We start from the raw sequence: 23,966 nt of genomic DNA, 5'->3' as shown, positions 1-23,966 counted from the left end.
ACTAGCACTCCTTCCTCTCTGCCTCCTTCTCTTTCCTCCTTTGATACCCCTGAGCTTCATGTTTGGTCCAGTTTTTCCATGTTGGATCTCTACGTCACTTTTTTTCAGAGACAACCTTTTCAACATGATTTTATAAGTTGATGGTGTTGAGTTTCCTGTCATTGCTCTCTCCCCTTTCTTGACCTCTTGACCCTCATCATCAGAGCGTCTGATACTTTGCAGCTGTTGTCGACAGGATCTGCTCGTCCTCCCAGATTCACAGAGAAGATGATCCCTCTATTTCTCATGTCTGTTGTCAAAGCCCACTCCACCTCCCTTCACATCTCTTTCCCTTCACTCACCTCCCCTTTCCCTCTGCTCTGAGTTGACAGCCTCCTCTCTGGTGTCCACCCTTCTCCCTTCTCCCTTTTATCTCCTCCCTCAGTCAATCCAGCCTTCTCCTGTTTTCATTTATCCCCCCACCCATCATGGGATATTCATTTTTATTCATTTGTGCATTACATTTGACAGGTCCATGGACAAACAGTGAATGAGGTGTAATGTCCTGATGAATGTACTGTATGATGCACACATAACACACACTCCCCAGCCTGTCTGAGCTTGTATTCTTTTTTAGCCTCTGAAAGTAAAATGGATTAAAAAAAAGCCCTCTTGGCCGATGTCTTATTCTGATGCACACACACTCTCACACACGTACATTTGTGGTGCCTAACTGGAAAAGGGGGATGAGTGTATTTTTGTCAAGAGTGAAGTGAAGACAGGTCACTGAGAGAAGAAAGGTTGATGACACCCATGGGAACTCTTAAGAGATCATGTTTACAGAGGTCAAAGATGATATCTGTGTTAGTCTGTGTGTCATTGTGTTGGCTGCATATTTCAGCCCGTTTTTGATTAAGTATCCAAGTAAATGCAGCCTGTGTTGTTGTTCCTCCAGGAGAGGAAGGGGGACAGATGTCCGTCCTCCATAGAGCTGGCTGTTAAAGGGAAGGTTTTCGTCGCCACTGTGTGCACAAGGTTGCTACTCATGAGGGAATTGTTGGGCCTATGTAAACCATAAATAAGTCATAGAGTGTGGTCTTTACCTACTTCGTATATGTCAAGTGTCCTGAGTTAACTTTTGTTATGATTTGGCACTGTAAATAAAATTGAATTGAGTTATAAATTGAATTATGTTGAATTAAGAGACTGTCCTCTTGAATAAACGATCACATACTGTAGCTTATTTGTAAGGCTGTTCTCATGCCGTTCTCGTACAAATAACAATTAAAAGTATTGCGCAGTAATTTGTGTGTATTCCCCATAGTGAAAGCATGTGATGTAGTATAAGACAGCAAGCAACCATGGAAGGAGACAGGCTTGGGAGGTGGCTGCCTCCTATAACACAGGACTTTAAGCCAAAGGAGCAGGCTTCAATTCCTGCCCGTACTAAACCAATCTATCTTTTTTCTAATACTAACCAAGAGTTTTTCATGCCTAACGGTATCGTCACTTTGTGTTGGCTAAAATTATTGTTTTTCTGCGTTGTTGGACTCCTGGTTAGGCATATTTTGACTTCCATTCCGATCTTGGGTCCATGAGCGTGTTTTTTCGTGTGAATTTCTGTGCATATCTTTTCGTAGACTTCGGTACGGACCTGTTCATGAGAACACGTTGCATTTGTACAAGCAGCGTAATATGACCCATATTTACATTTTAGGAGCGACGATCTCTAGTGGCTGTGGTGATTATGACGGGAGCAAAGGTGTCAGGTGACGTAGCATGAAGAGCCACAAAATAGAGAGGAGGTCCCAGGCCCCCAGGAAGGAAGGCATTTTGACATAGTGGCCTAACGGTGGAATTGTAACGGCGGTGTCCATCACGGGATGCCCTCTGGTCACAACCCCGTAAATCAGTTTCACTATCAGAAATAAAACCATTCAAACTGATAGCATTTTGAAAGTCTAGAAGAGCCACACGATTAAATCCCCATTCAAGTTAGCCGGAGTTAAACCAGAACTAGCCAGCTTGACGAGCGAAAGGTTTATATATATATATATATATATATATATATATATATACACATATACATAATATATTTCTCTCTCTATATATATAGGCTTCCTGCACCACTATTTAGGCTTCCTGCACCACTGAGCAGATTATAGGAATGAATTTGGCCTCAAACACTGTATCCTGTTCTCTAATTACATCCATTGGAGGAGACTGCTGTTCAACTTTCATGTCAAACCAAAAGTTTACTTATTTTAACGTATTATATGTGTATGCGTTGTCAGATCACGTTTTACGTAACTATCAAATCAAATCAAACTTTATTTATAGAGCACATTTTAAACGACCAACAGTCGACCAGTACTGTACAGTTCAGCAAGACCATGCAATACAACACAACTAGAATAAAAGCCATGGAGAACAGGTGGGTCGGGGCTGATCTAATGTGCCAGGGCAGGCTGTTCCAGAGACTCTGGGCAGCCGCCGCAAAGGCTCGGTCCCCTCTGGTTTTCCGTCTGGTCCTGGACTTCCAGCAGCAGTTGATCTGCCGACCTCAGCGCTCTGGCTGGAGTGTGACATTGTAAAAGTTCAGTTAAGTACAGCGGTGCCAATCCGTTAAGAGCTTGAAAAACAAATAAAAGTTTCAAAATCAATCTTGAAGCGGACAGAAGACTGGCGTTATGTGGAGAACTAACCTGCCTGTCAAATTTAAAAGAACTATCTAGTGTTACTCCAAGGTTTCTGATATGAGTATGGGAGTTAGAAGAAAGTAGGCCCAGAAAATCAGCAGTATGTCAGAAACATAGCCTAGGCCACTTATTCAACCCATACCGTGATCTTTTCCTGAACCTAGTCTAACATTACCAGCGGTGGAGTATGGTCTGGCTGCACCAGCTTATCATGCGGGGATAGGGGAAAAACACTCTGGCTTGTTTGTATTTCTTTAAAACAATCACAATTATCTTGGGCAGAGCTAAGTGGACATGAACCTTGCAAAACAGATAGGGGACATGGCAAAAGGGCCCCGGCTTTATCACGGTGCTAGCACATCTGCTGAGCCAGACCTAACTGAACCAACCCAACGTGAACCTAACCAAACTGAGACTCTTTCTCAATATTGAAACTGCCACCGTTCCTTTTAGGTATGAAGATGTGTTAATCTGCTGCTACCACTAAAGGTGCCCACTAAGGAAAGCTTCCCGTGGGTGGTGTCAGAGGGTAGGAACAATCGACCTCCTGAGGACTTGTACGTTAAAGTAGGTTCACATGTCAAACATTAGTCTAAGGTAACGACAGAGAGAGGGTCCAAGGATAAGATGAGTACGAGCATCAGGAGGCTCCTCACACACACATACACACACACACACACACACACACACACACACACACACACACACACACACACACACACACATACACACACACACACACACACACACACACACATACACACACACACACACATACACACACACACACACACACACACACACACGCACACACACACACACATAGCACACACACACACACATACACACACACACACACACACACACGCACACACACAGTTCAAGTATCGACTATACGTTCTCTTTTAGGATTAGGGTTAGGGCTTCCTACTCCTCTTCCTCCTCTTCTTCCTCTTCCTCCCCTCCTCCTCTTCATCCTCTTTCTCCTCTTCTTCCTCTTCTTCCTCCTCCTCCTCTTCCTCTTCCTCTTCCCCTCCTCCCCTCCTCTTCCTCTTCCTCCTCCTCTTCTTCCTCCTCCTCCTCCCCTCCTCCTCCTCCTCCTCTTCCTTTTCCTCCTCCTCTTCCTCCTCCTCTTCCTCCCCTCCTCCTCCCCTCCCCTCTTCCTCCTCCTCCTCATCTTCCTCCTCCTCCTCCTCTTCCTCCTCCTCCACCTCTTTCTCCTCCTCCACCTCTTCCTCTTCCTCCTCCTCTTCCTCCTCCTCCTCAGCTTCCTCCTCCTCTTCCTCTTCCTCCACCTCTTCCTCCTCCTCCACCTCTTCCTCCTCCTCCTCCTCCTCTTCCTCCTCCTCCTCCTCAGCTTCCTCCTCCTCTTCCTCTTCCTCCCCCTCTTCCTCCTCCGCTTCCTCCTCCTCCTGCTCTTCGTCCTCCTCCTCTTCCTCCTCCTCTTCCTTCTCCTCTTCCTCTTCCTCCTCCTCTTCCTCCTCCTCCTCTCCATCTCCTTCCACTATTGTCGGCAGCAGCACAGAGCCTCTGCGCAGTTGCGCTGCACTGATGCACAGTTCACGTCCAAGCGGAAACACAGGAGCGCAAACGGAGGATGAGAGAGACAACAGGTGGTGAGGTCGCGTCTGTGCAAAGGGACTGAGTTCGGACTTCGTTCTAAGGTAAGATGACTCTGAGAAGCGGAGTTAGTAAATCCTTTTGTTTCATATATGTCGTGTAAATGCAAATAGCTAATGTGAACTCGACATCGGTAAGTTACGACACAGTCTTGTTGGCTCTCTATAAGTGAAGCTTACGGAAAGAGCGCAAAAGTTCATGTTTCTAAACGATTCAGACAAAAGAATGTAATTCAATCCCTGATGGACTTGATCACAGTTATAATCACTGCTATATGTCTGAATGCCGATTAACAGCAGCTTTGAATAACACATGTACACTTAAGACAACTATCAGAGCTCCAAAAGGGACAAATAGTCTGTGTCCATGTCTGCCATTAAAAAGAATACACGTGTAAAAGAAGTAATAATCTTTATTTTTATTTTTATTTTATTTTTATGTATTGGTTTGTTTCTTTTATGGGAAAAGCAAAAGACATAGGGAGGGAAAATAATCATAAAAAGGATAAAATACATACACAAACATTTAAAAGCATTAATAAAGAAATGTACCACTCCCCTTATGTATGCTTTTACTTTAGGCCTTCATGTTGATTGTTTGACTGTTAGTATGTATGCAAAATCAAAAACCAAATAAAATGACAAAAAAATAAATAATTTTTATATATATAAGAGAGGGAGGGAGGGAGAGAGAGAAGAAAATACGGTAATTCATTTACAAAAGCATAAATAAATATAAACGTGAACATGTAAATGTGAAAACAAATGTAATTTCTCTTTATATTCCACGTCTATTTTGTTATTCTTTTTTTATGGTACTCCTATGACTCATCAGTGCATCATTATTCAGTAAAAAATGTCGGGAGGAAGTGATTTTATAATCCTGACAACACAGAAAAAAACAGCATTACAATAACGGGAAAACTTTTCCAAATGCTACAATTTGGCATTTATACGCTCCACCCTGGTATCAGTGTTTGCAGTGGTGAGACTCTGAAGTCCTTTCACATGAGCGCCTACACTATGTTACCCTCCATCATCTGTACATCCTCTTCTGCAGCACTACTTCCCATTAGTCCAGTGGTTTGGGCTCATATTATAATAGCACCTGTTATTTAAATATGAACTGTCCTCGCTGTATCATATGTCCTGGGACCTCAGTGATAGTAACATGAACTGCAGCTTGGTTTGAATGGACGTTTGGTGGAAACAGTCAAATCAATCGGTCACTGTGTTCCTCCAGTGGAACCACAGAACAACTGTCCTAGCATAGTGCCAGATCTCAGATCAGCGGACTGGCAGCCTGTCAGGGAGGTGCCGTCATAGTTAGAGGGACTGCAAATGTCCAAACATCTGGACACTCTGTCTGTCCCTGCAGCGGCGCAGGGCTCCAGTGGACACTGTGACCACAAGCAAGGACCAAAACACTAAACTAAATAAAAAAATGTGCATGAAATAGGGCTCGCTATGAGATTTTATTTGATTGTGATGTGTCACCACGAAGACACCTTGAAAATTTGGTTTCACAAAAGGTGATGTTTGTGACATAAAATAGGACAAAATGAAAAATCATAAAGATCTAAAGTGATAGAGAGTCACTTTTATAAATGAATGGAAGCACATGATAATATTTAATGTTAAAAGGGGGTGTGTGTAATAAGTCAAGTCTTCAGGTTTTCTTGTATATCTTCTTGTTTCTTAATGCAAGAAAGGCATTAGCTTAATGTTTATTTATTGATTATTACCAGTGTATTCAATATGATCTGGTGAAATGGCCAAACTAAACTGAACCACACATCACATCATTTTTCTAAAACATGGATGACATATTTTTGTAGGCTGACACAGAAGTTTGCATCGCCCTGGATCCCTCGACAACAAGTCAACAGGATTTTCCATTTGATTTTGGATTTTTGCAGAAAATAAACTGTGTGGTGAACAAAAGTTACGCACATGTTTTGTTCAGGAAGATAATCCTCACAAATAACCACCACTTTAACCACATTTTGAAGAGTAAATAAGGTAATAAGAGTTAACATTAATAAACAACTACACTAAGCTAGCTTCCAACTGAATTCACGTGTGCAGCGTGATGACGTTTGTAGTCTTATTTAGTTTGGGAATTTGCTGACCTATTTACTGTTGTAGAACAAAACATTAAACCTCTTAAGCTTGTGTCAACCACAGACCGTTATAATGCATCTGACCAAGAACTCATTAAATAAAACATTGACTTTCAGACGAGGGAACCAGATTTGCAAAAAAAATGTGTTTTATGGCTTTTAGGAGTCATTCCTGCAGCACTCTATTGAGCGGTCCTTTAAACGACCACTCTAACAGTGCCTCTCTGTTTATGTTGGCTATAGGTGGAAGTTTGGAGAGGCATCGTTTCCTAATGCTCTTTGTTCAGCATGGCTATTGAAATGAAATGTGTTTGCACCTCACTGTCACTCGGCCTCATTTCCCCCTGTGTTCTGTTGACAAAAGTAAAAAAGAGAGAAAAGATTTCTTGAAACTAGTGAAGGACAGAAAGGGTTGAACCTGATTGATTTGGTTGTTGAGCCCGCTGTTGTTTTGTAATGTTTTCTTTGTGCTGCAAAAAGGACTCACTGAACTAGCTGAAGAGGTCAAATGTTCATTCAATGCTTCTCCTCTCAAATGCTTCTCCTTGGGACTTGTGAGTTATTCTGTTGACTCAGTAGTGCATTAAGCAAAGTGTGAGAGGGAGTGAACAGGAAGTTGAAGTCACAGTTGTTCAGATATGACCCATATATATCAGTCATATCTGTTCTTGCAGTCTGATGTTGTCAGATAACATCATGACCCTGTGTGATCGTCACATAGTGAAGCCAGGAAGCTAGTGTGTGCATGTTATTTTCACAGCGTAAATATTCTTTGGAGTGTGGTGTTTTTCTCTTGGTTGTTTTTTTTCTGCTTTGCCTGGTAGGCAGTTAAGACACTTTTTAAAAAAATGTACACTGTGAAAATAACACGTAAAACACTAGCTTCGTGGCTACACTCGGTGACATATTCACACCCAGATATCACACACACCAACCAGATATCACTACATTCATAAATCATGACAGTTAGCTATCATTGCAGTCTGATCACTTTGAGCTTCATTCACCAACTGTTCACTTATGCACTTATAGTAACCATTGTTTCTTATTTGGCATTTGTTCTTAGGTAAGAACAGAATCTAAACAAATCATTATGGTATTTAAAGTAGATAAATGCCACATTAACACTGCAATCACTTCAATCACATCAATTATGTTCACGTTTATTATTTGTTGTTTACTTGTTTTCATCTGCCAAGGGACAAAAAATGTGATTTATCTTATAGCCATAATGTGGAACCGTAAATCAGATGGTGACATTTCTCTAATAATAATTAACAATAATATAATAGTTGAAAAATAAATAAAGAGAGACTGATAATGGGAGTCATAGTCCCAAAGTAGGCCTACTTCTGCACCCATGGTCTTCCTTGCACATTGGCATTTACCTTTAGTGCCGCTGCAAGATGTTACAGATTGGACCTGCAGTCCTGTGCCCTTTTATGTGGATTGGCAGGTTGTTTACCTACGCAAATTAGGATCAAGTGTCATGCACTTTACAGATTTACGAGGGCAATGGGTTTCATCATCATATGAACACAGATTCACAATTCTGTGGTTTAAGACTTTTTTAGGGTCAGGAAGATATTGGTGAATACAGAGTATGTCACTTTACTGTAGTGCAGAGACACACAGACTACACACACCCTCACCATAAGGACCTGGCAGGCTTAGCAGTGTAGTGCCACGTTGCAGCAGGAGATCCTTGTAAACTGAGTGCATGTTGTATTTTGGAGCCATGCGTAATGGTCAGGGTGTACTGACCTCAACCACAGTTGACTGGTTCCGTTCTGTAAAAGGACCATGGTCCTCCGGTCCAGGGCAGGAAGCAACCTCAGAGCTGACATACTGTGATGCAGCCGTGTGTGTGTGTGTGTGTGTGTGTGTGTGTGTGTGTGTGTGTGTGTGTGTGTGTGTGTGTGCATGTGTGTGTGTCCGTTTGTTTGTGTAAGTCCATGTTTGAGAACACAGACGGTCTCTTTCGGAGCCACTGTGATTTCCCTCAGATGTCATTGGAGCCCGGTTCTGCAATTTGTGGCTCTGTGGTACCAGATGTTTGACTAAGACATTAAATCTGCTTGCACCAAGGAGCGTGACAGAGAAGGGAAATACATTTGACATTGTGTGTGTGTACTTGTACATCTATCTTTGTGAGGACCAAATTTAGTATTTTCCCTACAGAGAGAGGACCTTTTTGGAAAGTGAGGACATTTTGGTCAGTCCTCACTTTTTCAAAGGCCTGCTTGAGGGTTAAGAGCAGGGGTGAAAGGATGCCAGTACTGGCCTGGTACTAAAAGATTTGGAGGGAGTACCGTAGAGAAAAAAAAATACTGTCTCTGAAAACAAGTGCACTTTGTGCAAAGTCAAATTACCAGAAGACACACGTTTTCCACAAAATACATTGCATATAACTCGTTCTGAACTGTCTCTGAATTGTGTCCTAACCTTCGGTGCAGTGTTTCACTCGACAGACAACGAGCGAGATAGCGCACGTACTGCTTAACCATCTTTCGCCGACGTGAGCAGCTGGTATCCAACGTGTTTTAGCAGAGAGACGCTTGTTGCAAAGTCTCACAAATAAAAACAACACATACAGAAAAATATGTTGTTGTTTGAATATTCAATTTTTACGTGTGCAGTGTTTTGCTGGACAGACAACGAGTGAGCAGCACGTGCACGGCTTAACCAGATCTTGCGCCAACATGCGCAGCTGGTAATCAAAGTGTTTTAGTAGACGTTTGTTACAGAGTCTGAGACTTTGCAACAAACACTAAATAATAAAGTGTATTTTTTGGTGTGGTCGGTTTTAAGGTTGGTGTTAGAATAAGCTTAGGGCAGGGGTAGGCAATTCCGGTCCTGGAGGGCCACTGTCCGGCATGTTTTAGGTTTCTCCCTACCCTAACACACCTGAGTCTAACAATAATCCGACTGTGACGAGCATCAGCTGCTTGATAACGAGCGGATCATTAGAATCAGGTGTGTTAGAGCAGAGAGAAACCTAAAACATGCAGGACAGTGGCCCTCCAGGACAGGAATGGCCCATCCCTGGGTTAGGGTAAGGGGCTAGGGAATGCATTATGAGTGTCCTCACAAAGACAGAAGTACAAGAATGTGTGTAAGTTTGTGACAGAGGGAAAACAGAGAGGTAAAACACAGCAAGGGTGATTGAAAGAAGAGCAGAAAATAGAAGTGTGCAAAAAAACAACCTAAAGATAAAGACAGGAGGTAAAAATGAGTTTCTCATCAGCGTCCTCAGATCCTTTATTTGATGTTGGTCATAATAGATGGCGTCAAGTCTGCTTTCCCCATTGCAATCTGTTCCCATTTTACCTTCCCAAGCCCGTCTGTCTCTGCAATTAGGCAGCTTACATAAAACATGTTTATGGTACAGTTTACAGATAAATAACATGTTTGGCAGATCCAAATGTCTTTTTGTGTGTTTCTAATGAGGCCACTTTTCTGAATAAAGTTCATTTCTGAGCTGGTATTACAGTTTATTGTAGACGCAGAGATTTGAGTTGAGATGTGTTTACTGCTCACAAAGCCACGAAGGAAGTAGAAAACCTTGTAAAAGACTGAGGTAAATGAAATTGGCAGCTATTAAAGCAGGATAAAACATGTTAATTACACCATGAAAAAGCTGTGAGTTAGGCATCAGATGACTGAAATGAAGTACAGATGAGAGAGCAGAAAACAAATAGGGGTGGGTTGGTATGAAGGTATTCATCAATTTCTGGTATGATCTGATTTTATCCAAACTTGATGATGTTGATATTGTGTTGACAGTGACAGTGGATGTTTGTCTGTCTTTGTTATGTTCCTCTGCCTTTCACCTTCTCGTGCCCCACAGGCCTTAATCGCTCTCTTAAGCTAAACGTTACTGAGCTGAGGGATCAGAAGTGGTCAGGCAACTAAAATCCATCCTACCTCCTCTTTATGAATGCTCTCTCTCTTAAATTGAATACTCTTTCTGTCACATCCATACTTTCATCTTCCCTCCTTCCCTATTTCTAGGTTAGAGACAGTGAACGCTCCCTGTGATGGCCCCCGTGAACATTTGTCCTGTAGAAATTTTGGGATTTGTTAAGGATTTAGGGATGGTAATCAGTGCCCAGTAAGAGTGGCACCATCACCTAGCTCAAGTTCTTATGTCACAGGTCCAGATTGGCCCGGCAGCAGCCTCGGCTAGTAACGCCTGCGACATTAATCCAACTCTGGCTGTGGTTTGGAGAGGTCACGTGTTTGGAGCTTACCAGTGCTCGCTCTGCTCTGGAGTGGTTTCTTCAGCAGACAGGAAGAAGAGGCTCGAGTGTATCCAGGAAAAACAGATACACAGGGAGGATGTGGGAGACATTCATATCTCTGGAGAAGTGAATTTATGATATGAACGTCGCAGACCTGGCCTCTCTGCAGCTCAGTGTGGTTGAACATGTGCAGACAGGGGTTCTTGTTGTTTTTATGTCACGCCTCATAAAATTGTTTTCATTTTTAATTCAGTTTATTTGAAAAAAATAAACCGAGCCGATCCCAGCTGACATTGGGCGTGAGGCGAGGTACACCTTGGACAGGACTCCAGTTTATCGCAGGGCACGTAGAGACAAACAGAGACAGACAACCATTCACACCTACGGGCAACTTAGAGTCATCAATTCGAACCGGGAACCCTCTCGCTGGGAGGTGACAGTGCTAACCACCATACCACGTGTCACCCTAATATCCTAATCATGCCAGTGCTAAATTTTAAGACATGTAGCATCGGCTGAATGGTTCATAGCCGTGGTATACTAACCACATACAACGGCTGTGACGTCTGATGCCTTTGCACAATTCAGTAGGACTCCAGGTCTGAGAAAATAACCTTCTGTCAGACGGCCTTTTTTATGATGAGGAACTGCAGTCATTATCTGTCCTCCCTTCAAAGCCACCAGACTCCTTTGACAAAAGCAGTCATTTTTACAGTAGTTGTAATCTGCCTCGATCGGTTAGTTTGTTTGTGACTTGGTGAATTATAGCTGCTATGCATCCCATAGCATAGGTCTGTGCAGGCAGCCAACCCAGATGGGCCTTTTGATTGTGAACATTAGCATTTATTAATAAAATCTATTTAAATCTGAATGTGTCTATAACTTTTATTTTGCCAAACTTGATAACGTTTTATCAAAGCAATAGCACACATCATAATAATCCCAACATACCACAGCCTGAAGTGAGCTATTGCTTAAACATATATAATTGTAAACTCTGTAACTGTAGAAAAATGCTGTTGACTCAGGAGAGAATAATGGAAAGCGTTTGTACAAATAATGAATATTAATCATATGAGTCAGACTAACAAAGGACACAAAAGACTCTGAAGGTCCCGTTGTACTCCGGTTTTATTTGTCAGGTTCAGTCCCTGAACAAACTCTGGAGAACCTGCAGACTCCTCAGGCAACCGAGAGCAAGAGAATAACAATCCCTAACATCCGTCAATCCAGCGTTTTAGTTTCCTGACACATTTATGTGCGTCTGAAAGCTCTTTGGTCTTGTGTGTAACTCACATCTCTCTCCCTTTTCTCTCTGTCTGTTCTCCTAGCTGGCCAAATGAAACACAGAAGCCCCCCTACCTGGAAACCATTGGGGAACTAAGTGGATTGAAGAAGGCAGAGAGCAAGTGAGGGAGTCAGAGAGGGAGGGAAGACAGAAGGGATTAACAGCTAATCCAGTGCATGGACAATCCTGGATGAGCCTTATTTTTCTCCAGGATGATGCAGACATAACAGTCGCTGGATTACACCACTTTACTTTATTGCCCTTTTCAAGAAAGCATCGCCCTCCTTTTTTCTTTGATCTGATTGTATTCAGTGCCTCTCAAAGGTCTGGCGTCTTGGGTGCAGAGGGACAAGGGGAACGGAGGACAAAGAAGCAAGGCTGGTGACAGGATGTCCCAGGGACAGTGTGGTGCCACACATGGATAAACCTCTTTAGTGGGAGACGGTGCATGGCAGTGGACCCCAAGCTCTCTCTGCCTTGACTTTGAAGAAGACGAGTGCACGGGACACACAAGATCCTCTCAGAAGTTGAGATCTATTGAAGACACATGCAAAAAGGACTCTCTGCCAGTAAGCTACAATGTGGAGATACTGCTGTGTTAACTCTCAGCTGCTTTTGCTTTAAAAGCACAGGGTTACAGAAAATGACCAAAGGCTTCTGTGGCTAAAAAGATAAGGCAGGAGAAATGTAGATCATGATCACATCATTTTCATTTTCCAATTAATGGGTTTGGGTCCTTCATGCATGGGTTTCATTCAGTGTTTGAACAGTGTGGGTGGGATGCTGCAGTAAAGAAAACTGAGTAACATCACAGACATACTGTAAAGTCATTTACTAACCTGAAATCGGATTAACCGTGAGAGGGGAAGCCACGGTCTGGTGAAAATGAGCCTATAAAGCAACTCAATCTACATTTCCTAAACAGAGTTATTTAAAGTCCTTCTTTTGACCTATGTGCTACTTAAAAAAGCTTCTTTTACTAGGTGGGGGTTAGAGGCCAATTAAAAAGACTGTGGTTTTATAAGGCTGATCCTCTTATTAGTGTTGCATGTACAATGTAAGTTGAGACTGACTGCAAAAGTGTACAACCTCAGTCTATTTTATTACTTTTGTCAGTCTCACCAGCTGAATTGTTTGGCCGAAATCAAGCCTCAACATATTTGCAGTTGCGGCTGCACTTTGCATTTCTAAACTGTCATTCGCTAAACCAGATCTGAACAAGAGTCCGGCCAGCCCCAAGCACTCCAACCACACAAGCTGTGGTAACCACAGGAAACAAAGTATGGCCTTGTAATTCATCATCTTTGTTATTTTGTCATGACTGAGAGTTGTTGTTGTTGTTGTGAAGGAGATGTGAGCTGAGTGTCGGCCATGTGCATTAGCTGTGCATGAGAGTAGAGGGACTTCAAGCAGCAATGGGTGAAGGGACAGCTCCAGCATTCCAGAAACATCCCAACAGGTCTTCGTTGTAGTCTGTAAGGAAAACCAGTAGTTCTCCCTAGTAGAGAGTTGGGCTACAATGCAAGAATCCACTGAAATGTTTCTAGAAGGCTGTAGCCGTCTCTTCAACAGTCGCTGCTTAAAGTCCTTTGTGAGAGAGAAGGAGGAGAAGCGGAATGGGATGTAGACAGGGACTTGAATGACTCTGCATCCATACTGGCATCTTTCAGGGTAGATCCAGAGTGAAACTGCGGGCTGACAGTGAATGAATAGTTGTCTCTGGCTGTGTGGAGAATGGATTATACACAAATTCTCTGCAGACTGAACAACCACATATTTGTTTTTTCTGTTCTCACTGTCTCAACTTTAATTTTTTTCTCTCTGGTTTTACAGTGGGCCCTAAAGTGGAATTTAAACTTGACTGAAATGCAATCAGAGCTCAGACGCTCTCGTTCAAATTAAAGGGAAATTACATGACTTTTTGCCACCATGAGTCTGGGAAAACTGCCAGGTATCAAGGGCCTTGTGTCTGGCTCTCAAGGGAAACGTCGTTTCAAAAGTGAACTCTCAGTGGACATGATCAGCCCACCAATGGGCGACTTCCGACACACTATGCATGTTGGTCGAGGTGGGGAAGTGTTTGGTGACACTTCCTTTCTGAGCAACTACGGGGGCGTCAGCCAGCCAGGAAGTCCGGACTCAGCAAACAGCTCCAAGACAACCGGATTCTTCACCCGCACGTTTCGGCATGTGCGGAAGAACTCTGTGCCGCGAGGTGGCCTCCGGGACTTGTCATCCATGCCACCAGACGTCTCACCCATCATCAAGAACGCCATCTCCCTGCCCCAGCTGAACATAGACTCCCCCAATGGGTGCTTCCAGAGGGTGATGTTCTCCAGCTCCATCAGCTCCACAGATGACTCCCTCTGCACATATGGTGAGATAATATAGATAATTGCTGCATGGGATGGGGTCTATGGAACTCATCTAAGTAGCAAGATCAGACCTAGCATTAACAAGTGGACAGTTCTAAGTACAGATGTGAATGCACCCAAGACACATTGGGGACACCTTGAGTTCTGATCACTCAGACTACATTTGTGGGGGGTCTGGGCTGCATATGGCCGCATTCTTTCAGCAGTGTGTACTTTAATGTCTCCTGGGCCACACCGAAGGACTCAACTGATGTCCTCACAAAAGCTGACCTTATCCATGATGTCAAATTTCAAAAAGCCCAAAAAGATACATCACAAGCACATCAAACTTCTTGGGCACCTTGGTGTGTTTTCCTGGAACACACCAAGAAACAGACCCTGTCTGTATTGTTATTTTCTTTTCATTTCTGACAGACTAGGCACAGCAAGTACATTGCTGCATCCCGCTGGTTGAAAAACACAACAAATTCGGTCTTTGAAAATAGAAATGATGTACGTGTGATTTTACATATAGAGCAGGGAAGTGAGATCTGATCAAAAGTGGTCACTCAAGATTCATGTGGAAACACATTCTAATGAAAGGTGTAAACCTATGTACTGAGATCATTTGAGATTGGATCACCCCAAGACACATGTTAATGCTAGGTCTGAACAGGGCCATCTACATTCAAAGCAAGCTAAGATTTCAATTAAGGGTGTCAGCCCCATTATACTTAAGTATGGTTTAATAAATAGACAATAGGTCATTATTTATGAGTGTCTGAACTATGTGTGTGTGTGTGTGTGTGTGTGTGTGTGTGTGTGTGTGTGTGTGTGTGTGTGTGTGTGTGTGTGTGTGTGAGTGTGTGTGTGTGTGTTTGTGAGTGTGAGTGTGAGTGTGAGTGTGAGTGTGTGGCTGTACAGATCCTGGCGTACATGCCGGTGAGGCTGCACAATTAACTGATTTCAAACGTCAACAGGCATTTTAGGCGATAAAAGTGTCACAGTTAATTCTGATGAGGTGAAAGCCCACTATGGCCAAGATCGGGAAACTGTATCAAAGGCAACACCTAAAAACAAGTTCACAGCTATTTTCTTGTTGCAAGCATAATGTCCTGTAAATGAAAAGGCAGCCATGCACTAAAGGACCCGCGCTGTATCATCCATTTCACTCTAAATGGGACCATCATATACTAAATGAACGTCATGCTGAAACTGAAAATTGAGACCATAAAGCCATTAGGAAAATGCTTATCGAAGTAATAAATCAAGTGAGAATTAGGCCCATTTTCTCACTGACTTCTATACAATCAGACTTCTTATTGCAACCAGTGGAGTCGGCCCCTGCTGGAAAATAGTAAGAATGCAGCTTTAAGGCACTTCCACACTGGCTTCATTTTTAAGACCCAGAGGCTACGTCCATCTCTATTAAACAGTCTATGGACAATCCCTGGCTGCAATGATGGCGCAGAGGAACTTAGAGTGTAGCCACAGAAGACATTAAAAACGCTGACCAATCAGAGCCGATTGGGCTTTTTCAAGAGGGGGACTTAAAGAGACAGGCACTATAACTAAGTGTTTCAGACAGAGAGTGAATACAGGGTATTTAGATAAACAGTATTTATTTTTTTTCGAAAAAGTAAAGCATGTTCTAGTAGAAACCTAAAATACAAGTTGGTGGTTGACGAGCATTGCATTAGTCTACCTGAATAAGAAAAAAAAATCTGGTGGTGTACTATGTAATTGCAGTTGCAGTTCTCACTATTCATGGTCCAGCAGACCAAACGGCATAAAGAAGTGCTGAGCTCACTTGGTACAAACACGATTATAAATGTCAGTGAACACTCAAACAGAGAGAGTGAAGTTGCCCCCTTTTCAACATCACTCTCACATTCCTGCAACAAAGCCAGCAGGCGGGCTTCTTCTGAGTCATCTGGAATCACCTAGGCAACACCTGTACACAATTCAGTCCAGAAACACAAACACACACAGCTGGTTTGGGAGAAAGGCCGATACTTAGTGGGCATTTTCCTGTCATCTCTGTGTGCATGTGTCACTGCCTGAATGCTCAGTAGCAAAAACACTTCATGTGCAGTATCTGCTAACCAATCAGAGCTTATCAGGCAGCAGTGTGCAGAGTCTGGACTGGAAATCCCCTCTCGTCTCCAGATTTCTTACCCAATTCATAAGGAATTCACCCAATCTGAGTGTTTCATTGGACTGGAGGATGATGATGGGAGCTTTTTGTCACCAGTGTCATTATTTCCATCCATCTTTTCATATTCTCTCTGTTACCCTTCACACATGCTTTTGTCATTATTCAACGCTTAACAGTTTCTAATCTTGATATAATATAAAGAGTGAAACATAAAGGAGTATTCCAAAACTAGGTACTGTATATACAGTAGGTAACAATTGGGTAATAATTAGAGCACAAGCTCTATAATATTGAGATTGTAGTACGGTAAAGAAAAAATATTTTAGTGTTCTTTTTGTTCTAGCAAGTTTTTGGATTTGGGAAAATGTTGTTCCTGTGTATTAATATTTTTGGGTTATCTGAGACCACAGGAGTGAATTCTGAAAATGATTGTAGTTCCCCTTTAATTCTGTCCAACAGACAGATAACACAGTGTGTTACTCAGTTGTTAGATACTGCCACCCTGTGGTGAAGGAAATGCTAGACTTATAGTATATATTTCCTCTTGATTTCAAATGTATAAAGTGTCATGTCTGGGCAGTCTGCCTGTTTAAATGTATTTATAGACGGGTGAGGGTGGGGGACAGGGGATGTATAGGGGCAGAAAGCAGATCAACAGACGATACCACATAGAAGTGGTATACCATGTGAAAGTTGGGAATCTGAAGATTAATTTGCGATGTAGCTCAGCACTGTATGTCGAGATGTTCTAGTCATAAATTTGTAAAAAAAAAAAACCTCTGTGTTTTGGTTAGCCGCCTATATTTCAAGAGTGTTTAAGGGCTTGAAGCATTATGTCTTTATGCACATAGGTGGTTGCATCAATTCTGGACTTGTTATTATTCCGTTTCCCTCCAATAAAATCACATTAAGACACCCAGACCTTTAAGAACACCATAGAAAAACTCATGCTGTGATTTGGGTTCAACAACTTTTGATATGTGGAGATTTCTGCAAGAATTGCATTTTTTGGCAGATTGAATAGCAATTATTTTGCATATAATTGCTCAGAAACCCCATTATTGTCAATATATGTAAGAAAGCCATCCATCCTCTGAATGCTCCATGTCTCTAATTTGTGTTTGTAACATTTCTTGAGGCTGTGATTGTATTAGAGGTCACAACAGCTCATTTTATACAGTGAGCTCAAGTTTCAAAAATGCTCTCACTACAATGAAATGGTTACTATGGAGACTCACACTATCACACATGAATACAGTTGGGCTCATTGAATCCACAAGAGTCTCAGCTTTACAGACCCAATTTAACTCAGGACTGTTCATGGACCCAGCATGCCAAAATATTCAAATACTCAAATACATTTTAGAGTAGACCAAAATAACACGTTTGTACTCCATGAGAATAACTGCATGGATTTAATCCTAAACTGTCTGGATTATAATAAAGTTGGCATGCCTGTAAAGGGAGACTCAGAGGTACCCTTGAGAACTCATTGTACTCAGATATCTTGAGGTCAGAGGTGAAGGGACCCCCTTTGAAAATGGAAGCAACAGTTTTTCTCTCAAAAAAACGAATAAATCCTAAGTTCAGAATTTTATGTAGCCCTCTTCCTAACCAGCAAGTATGTCATGGCTGGTACTAATGGTTTCTTTAGATTGTCTAGTTTCACATGGTAATATCACCACCACAGCCTCTGAGAGATAAAAGTTCTCCAGGCCTGCTGACGGGCTATCCAAACATTATATGATTAACAATGATATGATGATTTGCAAACATGACTGAAGGTTATAGACTTGCATTTTGTGCACTGAAGTCAGTTCATTAAACAGATGGGTTTTTAGTAATGCTGTCCAGGTCACAGTCTTTCACCTTGTAACTGACCAAAAGAGAGTGATGATGTCTTCTATCGTTGGGCTGCTTTTCAGGTTCATACTTGAGGCCTTTCTGTGCGGAGTTTGCATGTTCTCCCCGTGTCTGCGTGGGTTTTCTCCGGGTACTCCGGCTTCCTCCAACAGTCCACAGACATGCACGTGTTAGGTTAATTGATGAGTCTAAAATTGCCCGTAGGTGTGAATGGTTGTCTGTCTCTGTACGTCTCTATGTGCCCTGTGATAGACTGGCGTCCTGTCCAGGGTGTACCCCGCCTCACGCCCGATGTCAGCTGGGATCAGCTCCAGCACCCCCGCGACCCCGACCCCGGGATAAGCGGTTGAAGATGAATGAATGAATTATTTTCCTCATCCTGTCTGTCTGTATTCACTTTCTGTCTGAAACACTCAGTTTAGCGCCTGTCTCTTTAAGACCCCCTCCTGAAAAAGACCAGTCTGCTCTGAGCATTTTCTACCTTTATATAGTATAGTTTTGACATCAGAACTGTATAGAAGTCCTGATGGCTCGTTGGGACACTTGAGTTTAATGTCTTTACCCGGATGTAACACTACGGTGCTGTTGTGATGTAACCAAATGAGCCTGCAATGTGTCTGCAAACCTCTTAAAAGCAGGGCCCCTGTATGGGACCTTTAAAGACTCCAGTCCCTTCTTTTCCCCTTGCATGTTTTCTTTACGTTGCGTCATCAGTTCAGATCATTTCAGTGACTTAGTGTGTTTTCTTCTTCTGTCTGTTTGCAGGTGTGCAGTCTGGATTTGTCACTCTGCCCCGCCTCTCTCGCCTCGACAGACAGTTTCAAGATGGAGCTGTCCGAAAAGAGTCTCTACCAGACAGCTGTGGCATCACACTGACACGCTCAGACTCCCTCACCTCGTTCACTGTGGACCTTGGTCCTTCTCTTATGACTGAGGTTCTGAGCTTGATTGACAACAACAGCTGCCTTTATATGTCCAGTCACAGCCAGGCAGCAGGTGAGGAAGAGGAAAGAGAGGAAAAGGAAGAAGAGGACGACAGCTCTCTAACAGATACGCCTGTGCAGAGCCCTCAAGTGACTTCACCCAACCCCTCCATGAGTGGCGGGTCATTCCGCAGTAACATGAACAGCAGGGGGCGCTCTTGTAGCTCTAACTGCACAGAGCAAGAGGATGAGAGGAGGTCTCTGAGGACACCGGACGTGTGCACCGGGTCTCCTCAGAGAGCCGAGCCTGTGATGGAGGCAGAAAGGTTCCAGCAGGCAGCTGACGTGCTGTCTCGTCATTACGGCGGAGGGTCCTTCTCAAAGAGTACGAGCAGGAGCAACAATGCAACTTCTCCTGCTTTTTCCCACAGCAGCAAAACATCATATGCCTTTTCTGAAGAGGAGGAAGAGATCAAAGTCTAGATGTTGAAACTCTCTGAAAGAACGTGAGTTCCGCTCACTTGTGTGATACCCCTTTGCTCACATGCATCGCCATGATCAACTGTTCTCTACTCAGTTCCTCCATTCAAAGATACAGGTCACTGAATGAGTGACACACTGGATTTTTGTCAGGACAAACTGGTAATAATGGCTTTTTAGTTGAATCAGTAACAAACATTTCAAAGTGAATGAATTATGACCTGCTTTGCATTAATTATACTCACAACAGTTGACTTAATTTACTGGACGATGAATTTTCTATTTCCTTCCACAGTCTACGTAATCCCTCACTACATAGTCACAATGTTCGACAGCAGGAAGTGATGAGGTTCACACTGTTTTATAACACTTGTGAATAAATGAACTGTGATCAGGAATAAAAAAAATGGGGGTTTAAAAACTGAGAAAGTCATACAATTACAGCCGATATTCCTCCAAAATCTGTGCGATCACTGCACCTGAAACATGTATATAGGATAGTTTATTAAGCTTTTATCAGTATTAGTTGAATTTATTTTCTATAATGACATGGTTGATGTAATAAAAGCCTGATTTGAAATGTATGCTTTTTATTTTAAACACACATCCAATCCCTTCAACAGCTGTTAAGCTGTGTAATATACTTTGTTTGGCTATGAGACCATGTACACTTAAGTTAAGGGGCACAGAAAGGTTATGTAATGGTATTGGTGCTGCTGGTGCCGTGCAGATACATATCCAGCAAACTGTGCGGACGCAGGCAGACGCTGCTGCTCCGGGGACTGGTGAAGCAGCAAATCGAAGCTCAGCTCCTGGCCGGAGGAGAAGCCAGCTGCATTGTTTCAGCCCTTGTCAGGGGTGTAGCACCAAATTCCTATACATAAGGTAGCTTGTCCGTGAGAGGCAATTTGATTTACAGCACAGACAAATTTACACACAATTCACAGATACAGACATTAATTCAGACATTTACAACACTGATTCCCTGACACTTACATTTACATGCACACATTAATAAATATAATACAGTCAAAAAGTGTCAGTTATTGCAATTTTCCCAAAAGGCCCTGTGTAATAAATATATAGAGTACTGCTGTTAGACTTCAGAAATGTCCCTGTGTCGTGCCCCTCCCCATATCTTATTTAATTGTGTTATTGCCATGGGAATAAACGACTGCTTTGCTCTGTTGGTTCTGACGCTAGGGTATCTGTATCTGCAGCAAGGAAGGAGCAGCTCAAATGCTACTGAAAGTAGAGGAGTTGTGTCCATGCAAACCTTGTATGCTTTCTGTGTCCGTCTGGTTAGAGATACTGGTACATTTCTCCGTGTCGCTAACGTTGTTGTCATAAGTCCTATACAGAAGCAGTCTATGTCCCTTGGTTGGTTTTTCCTCTCTTTTCTCTTCTGGGACAATTTTTATTTATAGTGCCAAATCATAACAAAAGTTATCTCAAGACACTTAACATATACGTAGATAAAGTCTAGAGCACACCTTATGACTTATTCATGACTTACAGAGACCCAACAATTCCCCCATTAGCAGCAGCAAATCGCACTTTTATTATCAATAATAATAATAATATTTATATATAGTATTTATTTATGACGTATGAATGTCTAATAAACCCAGCTCTATGGAGGACGGCAATTAATTAACATTAACTATAATAATATGTATAGTAATGTGTATATGACAAACATGTTATAGCAATTAATACACCAGAGTGATATAAGTGTAGAAACAATTGCAGTAAAGGGCATAGATATATATATAAATAATAGTAATAATAGCAGCAAGTGTCATACAGGACCACAGCAACAGAGACCTGTACACTGAATGACTTTATACATCCCATGGACAGTTTTGGAGGACAGAATTGGTGAGAATCAGCCTTTAATTTAGTCCAGTACAGAGGACAGAATCTGCCTTAGAGGTATTAAACGTTTTATTTTAAAGGGTACTTTGGTAGATATTGTTCAGAAAGACGATGCAATGAAAATGAAAAAAATCAAAATACAAAACATAGATTGTTTTAAGTTTGGTTTAAAGTGTGATTCCGGTGCAAAATCCTCCCGTGGTCTCGGCACTTACACACATCAAATAAGCCACCAAGACAGTTTTTTGTGTATCAACTGTTAAAGGAGAAATCCCGGACAGTCGACAGCCGGACGTGGCTACCACTGATTAGCTCGGTGCAGTACGGTGAATGATTTAAAACGTCTTTTTTAACCACTAATACTGCTCAAAATAACTGCAAACCTCTGCAGCAGCATGAGAAGAGTCCCTACACAGAAAACAAAGCACCAACAACATAGTTAGTGAACACAGAGTTTATTAAAAGAATGTTTTAAAGACTTACCTACTGGCCCCTGTACCAGCTCCTCTCATAGTAAAGTCCATTCAAGTGGATTACCAAAGTCAATCCCAAAGGAAGGAGCCCATTGGTGCTTTGTTTTCTGTGTAGAGACTCTTCTCATGCTGCTGCAGAGGTTTGGTGATATTTTCAGCAGTAAGAAAGTCATTTTAATACCTTCACCGTACTGCCCCGAGCTAATCACTGCTAGCCACGTTGTTACACGAAAAAAAAAACTGTCTCTATGTCTTATTTGATGTATATAAGTGCAGAAAAAGACCATGGGAGGATTTTGCACCATGACGTCAGAACAACAATATTCGTTCTTCCAGATGGCAAAAGCTGAAGCGTTCCCCGATGGCACCCCTAGTAAACAAACCCTTCCGACCGAGAAAACAGAGTAAATAGCTTGAATCACTGGGTGATCTGCACCAAGGAAATATGAAATTTCACTTGTACTTGCACCGAAGTGCATTTGTACATGAGCATTTACATGTCTGATTAGTATATGAAAGTGACCTTGATGAGAGAAAGCAGTAAGAACGACGCTCAGCCTGAGCGGCTCAGTGGTGGTTTACATTAACATGACTTTAAGACTTTACGGTATATTCTGGAGCTGTTAAAGCATGTCATTTTATTGTGAAGGACGGAAATATGGTCCTAGATGTGTTGACAACATTGATGTTGATGTGGACGACCAGCAGCTCCCAGTGTTTACGACGAGGAGATGGGGGTGTCCGACTAGAGCACACGGCTAATTCAACGGTGTTAGCGTCCTTTTGACCACTCTGGTTAACACAAAGATAATCAGGCCGTTAAAACGATATTTGGTTACAAAGATAAGAAGTTAGACTTTAGTTTAACACCATTTAATTAACTCTAGACATTACACCATCATTATATTTGTAGGTTAAACAGAAAGTTTGATAAGTTTGATACACGATGATAGAGGTTTGGTTCCCAGTCTGCCCTGTTACAGCAGGCAGTCTTGAGGGCCCCTCTGTAGCACTGGTACTTTTGACCACGTCCACTCGCTTTAACCTCCTCACCCACTGTTCCCGCTGAATACATTCATTTTTTTCTGAAGGGAAATCAATAAAACCTTTTGCTCTGTATTAGGCGGCTCAACCCCAAACACAACACTCGTTCATTTTTAACTGTGTAACAGTGTTTACAGTAGCAGCTGGCTCTCTTCAGGTCAGTGGAAGCTGCTCACGTTCTGCCACCCGGAAGGATCTTGATACCTGTTGTTTACAATCATTCTGAAATGGCGTATTACACTTTAAGGTAGTCACATTCACATAAGCTTTTGGATACCTTACTGTGGGACGCTTGATAGCCAATCACAGCAGCTGTTACTGTGTTGCTGCTGAGTGTCTATTGGACAATAATTAGTGGTCTTGTTCAAATGTGTCATTTTTTACACAGTCAACCTCGTGGCTGACAAATGAAAGGTTCTTTTGGAATAACAGCTGCTATTCTGTCAGATATTATGCATCAATCTCCACTCAACCAATATCCTTCTGCTACTGCGTTGAAGTATATACAAAGGTAACAGCAGACAGCAGAATTACAAACAATGTGTGGCTTTGCAAGGGGAAAAAGAGCTCTCTTACTTTCACTTTTACTTTCCTAGTTACTGATTTAAAACTAACACAAATGCAGATTAACACAAGGTAGCGCTGTCCTCTGTAAATAAACATAAACCTTTATAACTTCTATGGGTTTAGTAATGACAGTGGTTTGTGTTGGACCATCGCTATATACTATGAACTGTTTTTGTTTGAAACTAGAAACAACCTCAGCAGGCCAAAAAGTTTCTTGGCTCCTTTAAGCTTTCACACCACATCAGATTTGTTAAGAGCAGATGGGAGGGGTTTG

The 23,966-nt window shown here is 42.3% G+C and overlaps 1 protein-coding gene across 1 annotated transcript; it reads left to right on the top strand.

Annotated features, from left to right (window-relative positions):
- Positions 1-4,200: 4,200 nt before the first annotated feature.
- Positions 4,201-20,211, top strand: cdc42ep1b (CDC42 effector protein (Rho GTPase binding) 1b). The gene is made up of 4 exons (XM_083931531.1): positions 4,201-4,342; positions 11,996-12,521; positions 13,786-14,329; positions 19,093-20,211. The coding sequence occupies exons 3-4, from the start codon at positions 13,882-13,884 to the stop codon at positions 19,731-19,733; spliced, it is 1,089 nt and encodes a 362-aa protein (XP_083787657.1). The 5' UTR covers positions 4,201-4,342; positions 11,996-12,521; positions 13,786-13,881; the 3' UTR covers positions 19,734-20,211.
- The last annotated feature ends 3,755 nt before the right edge of the window (positions 20,212-23,966 follow it).

Source organism: Echiichthys vipera, assembly GCF_963691815.1.
Source record: "Echiichthys vipera genome assembly, chromosome: 17".
NCBI lineage: Eukaryota > Metazoa > Chordata > Actinopteri > Perciformes > Trachinidae > Echiichthys > Echiichthys vipera.
This window is presented reverse-complemented; position numbering and strand designations above follow the sequence as displayed.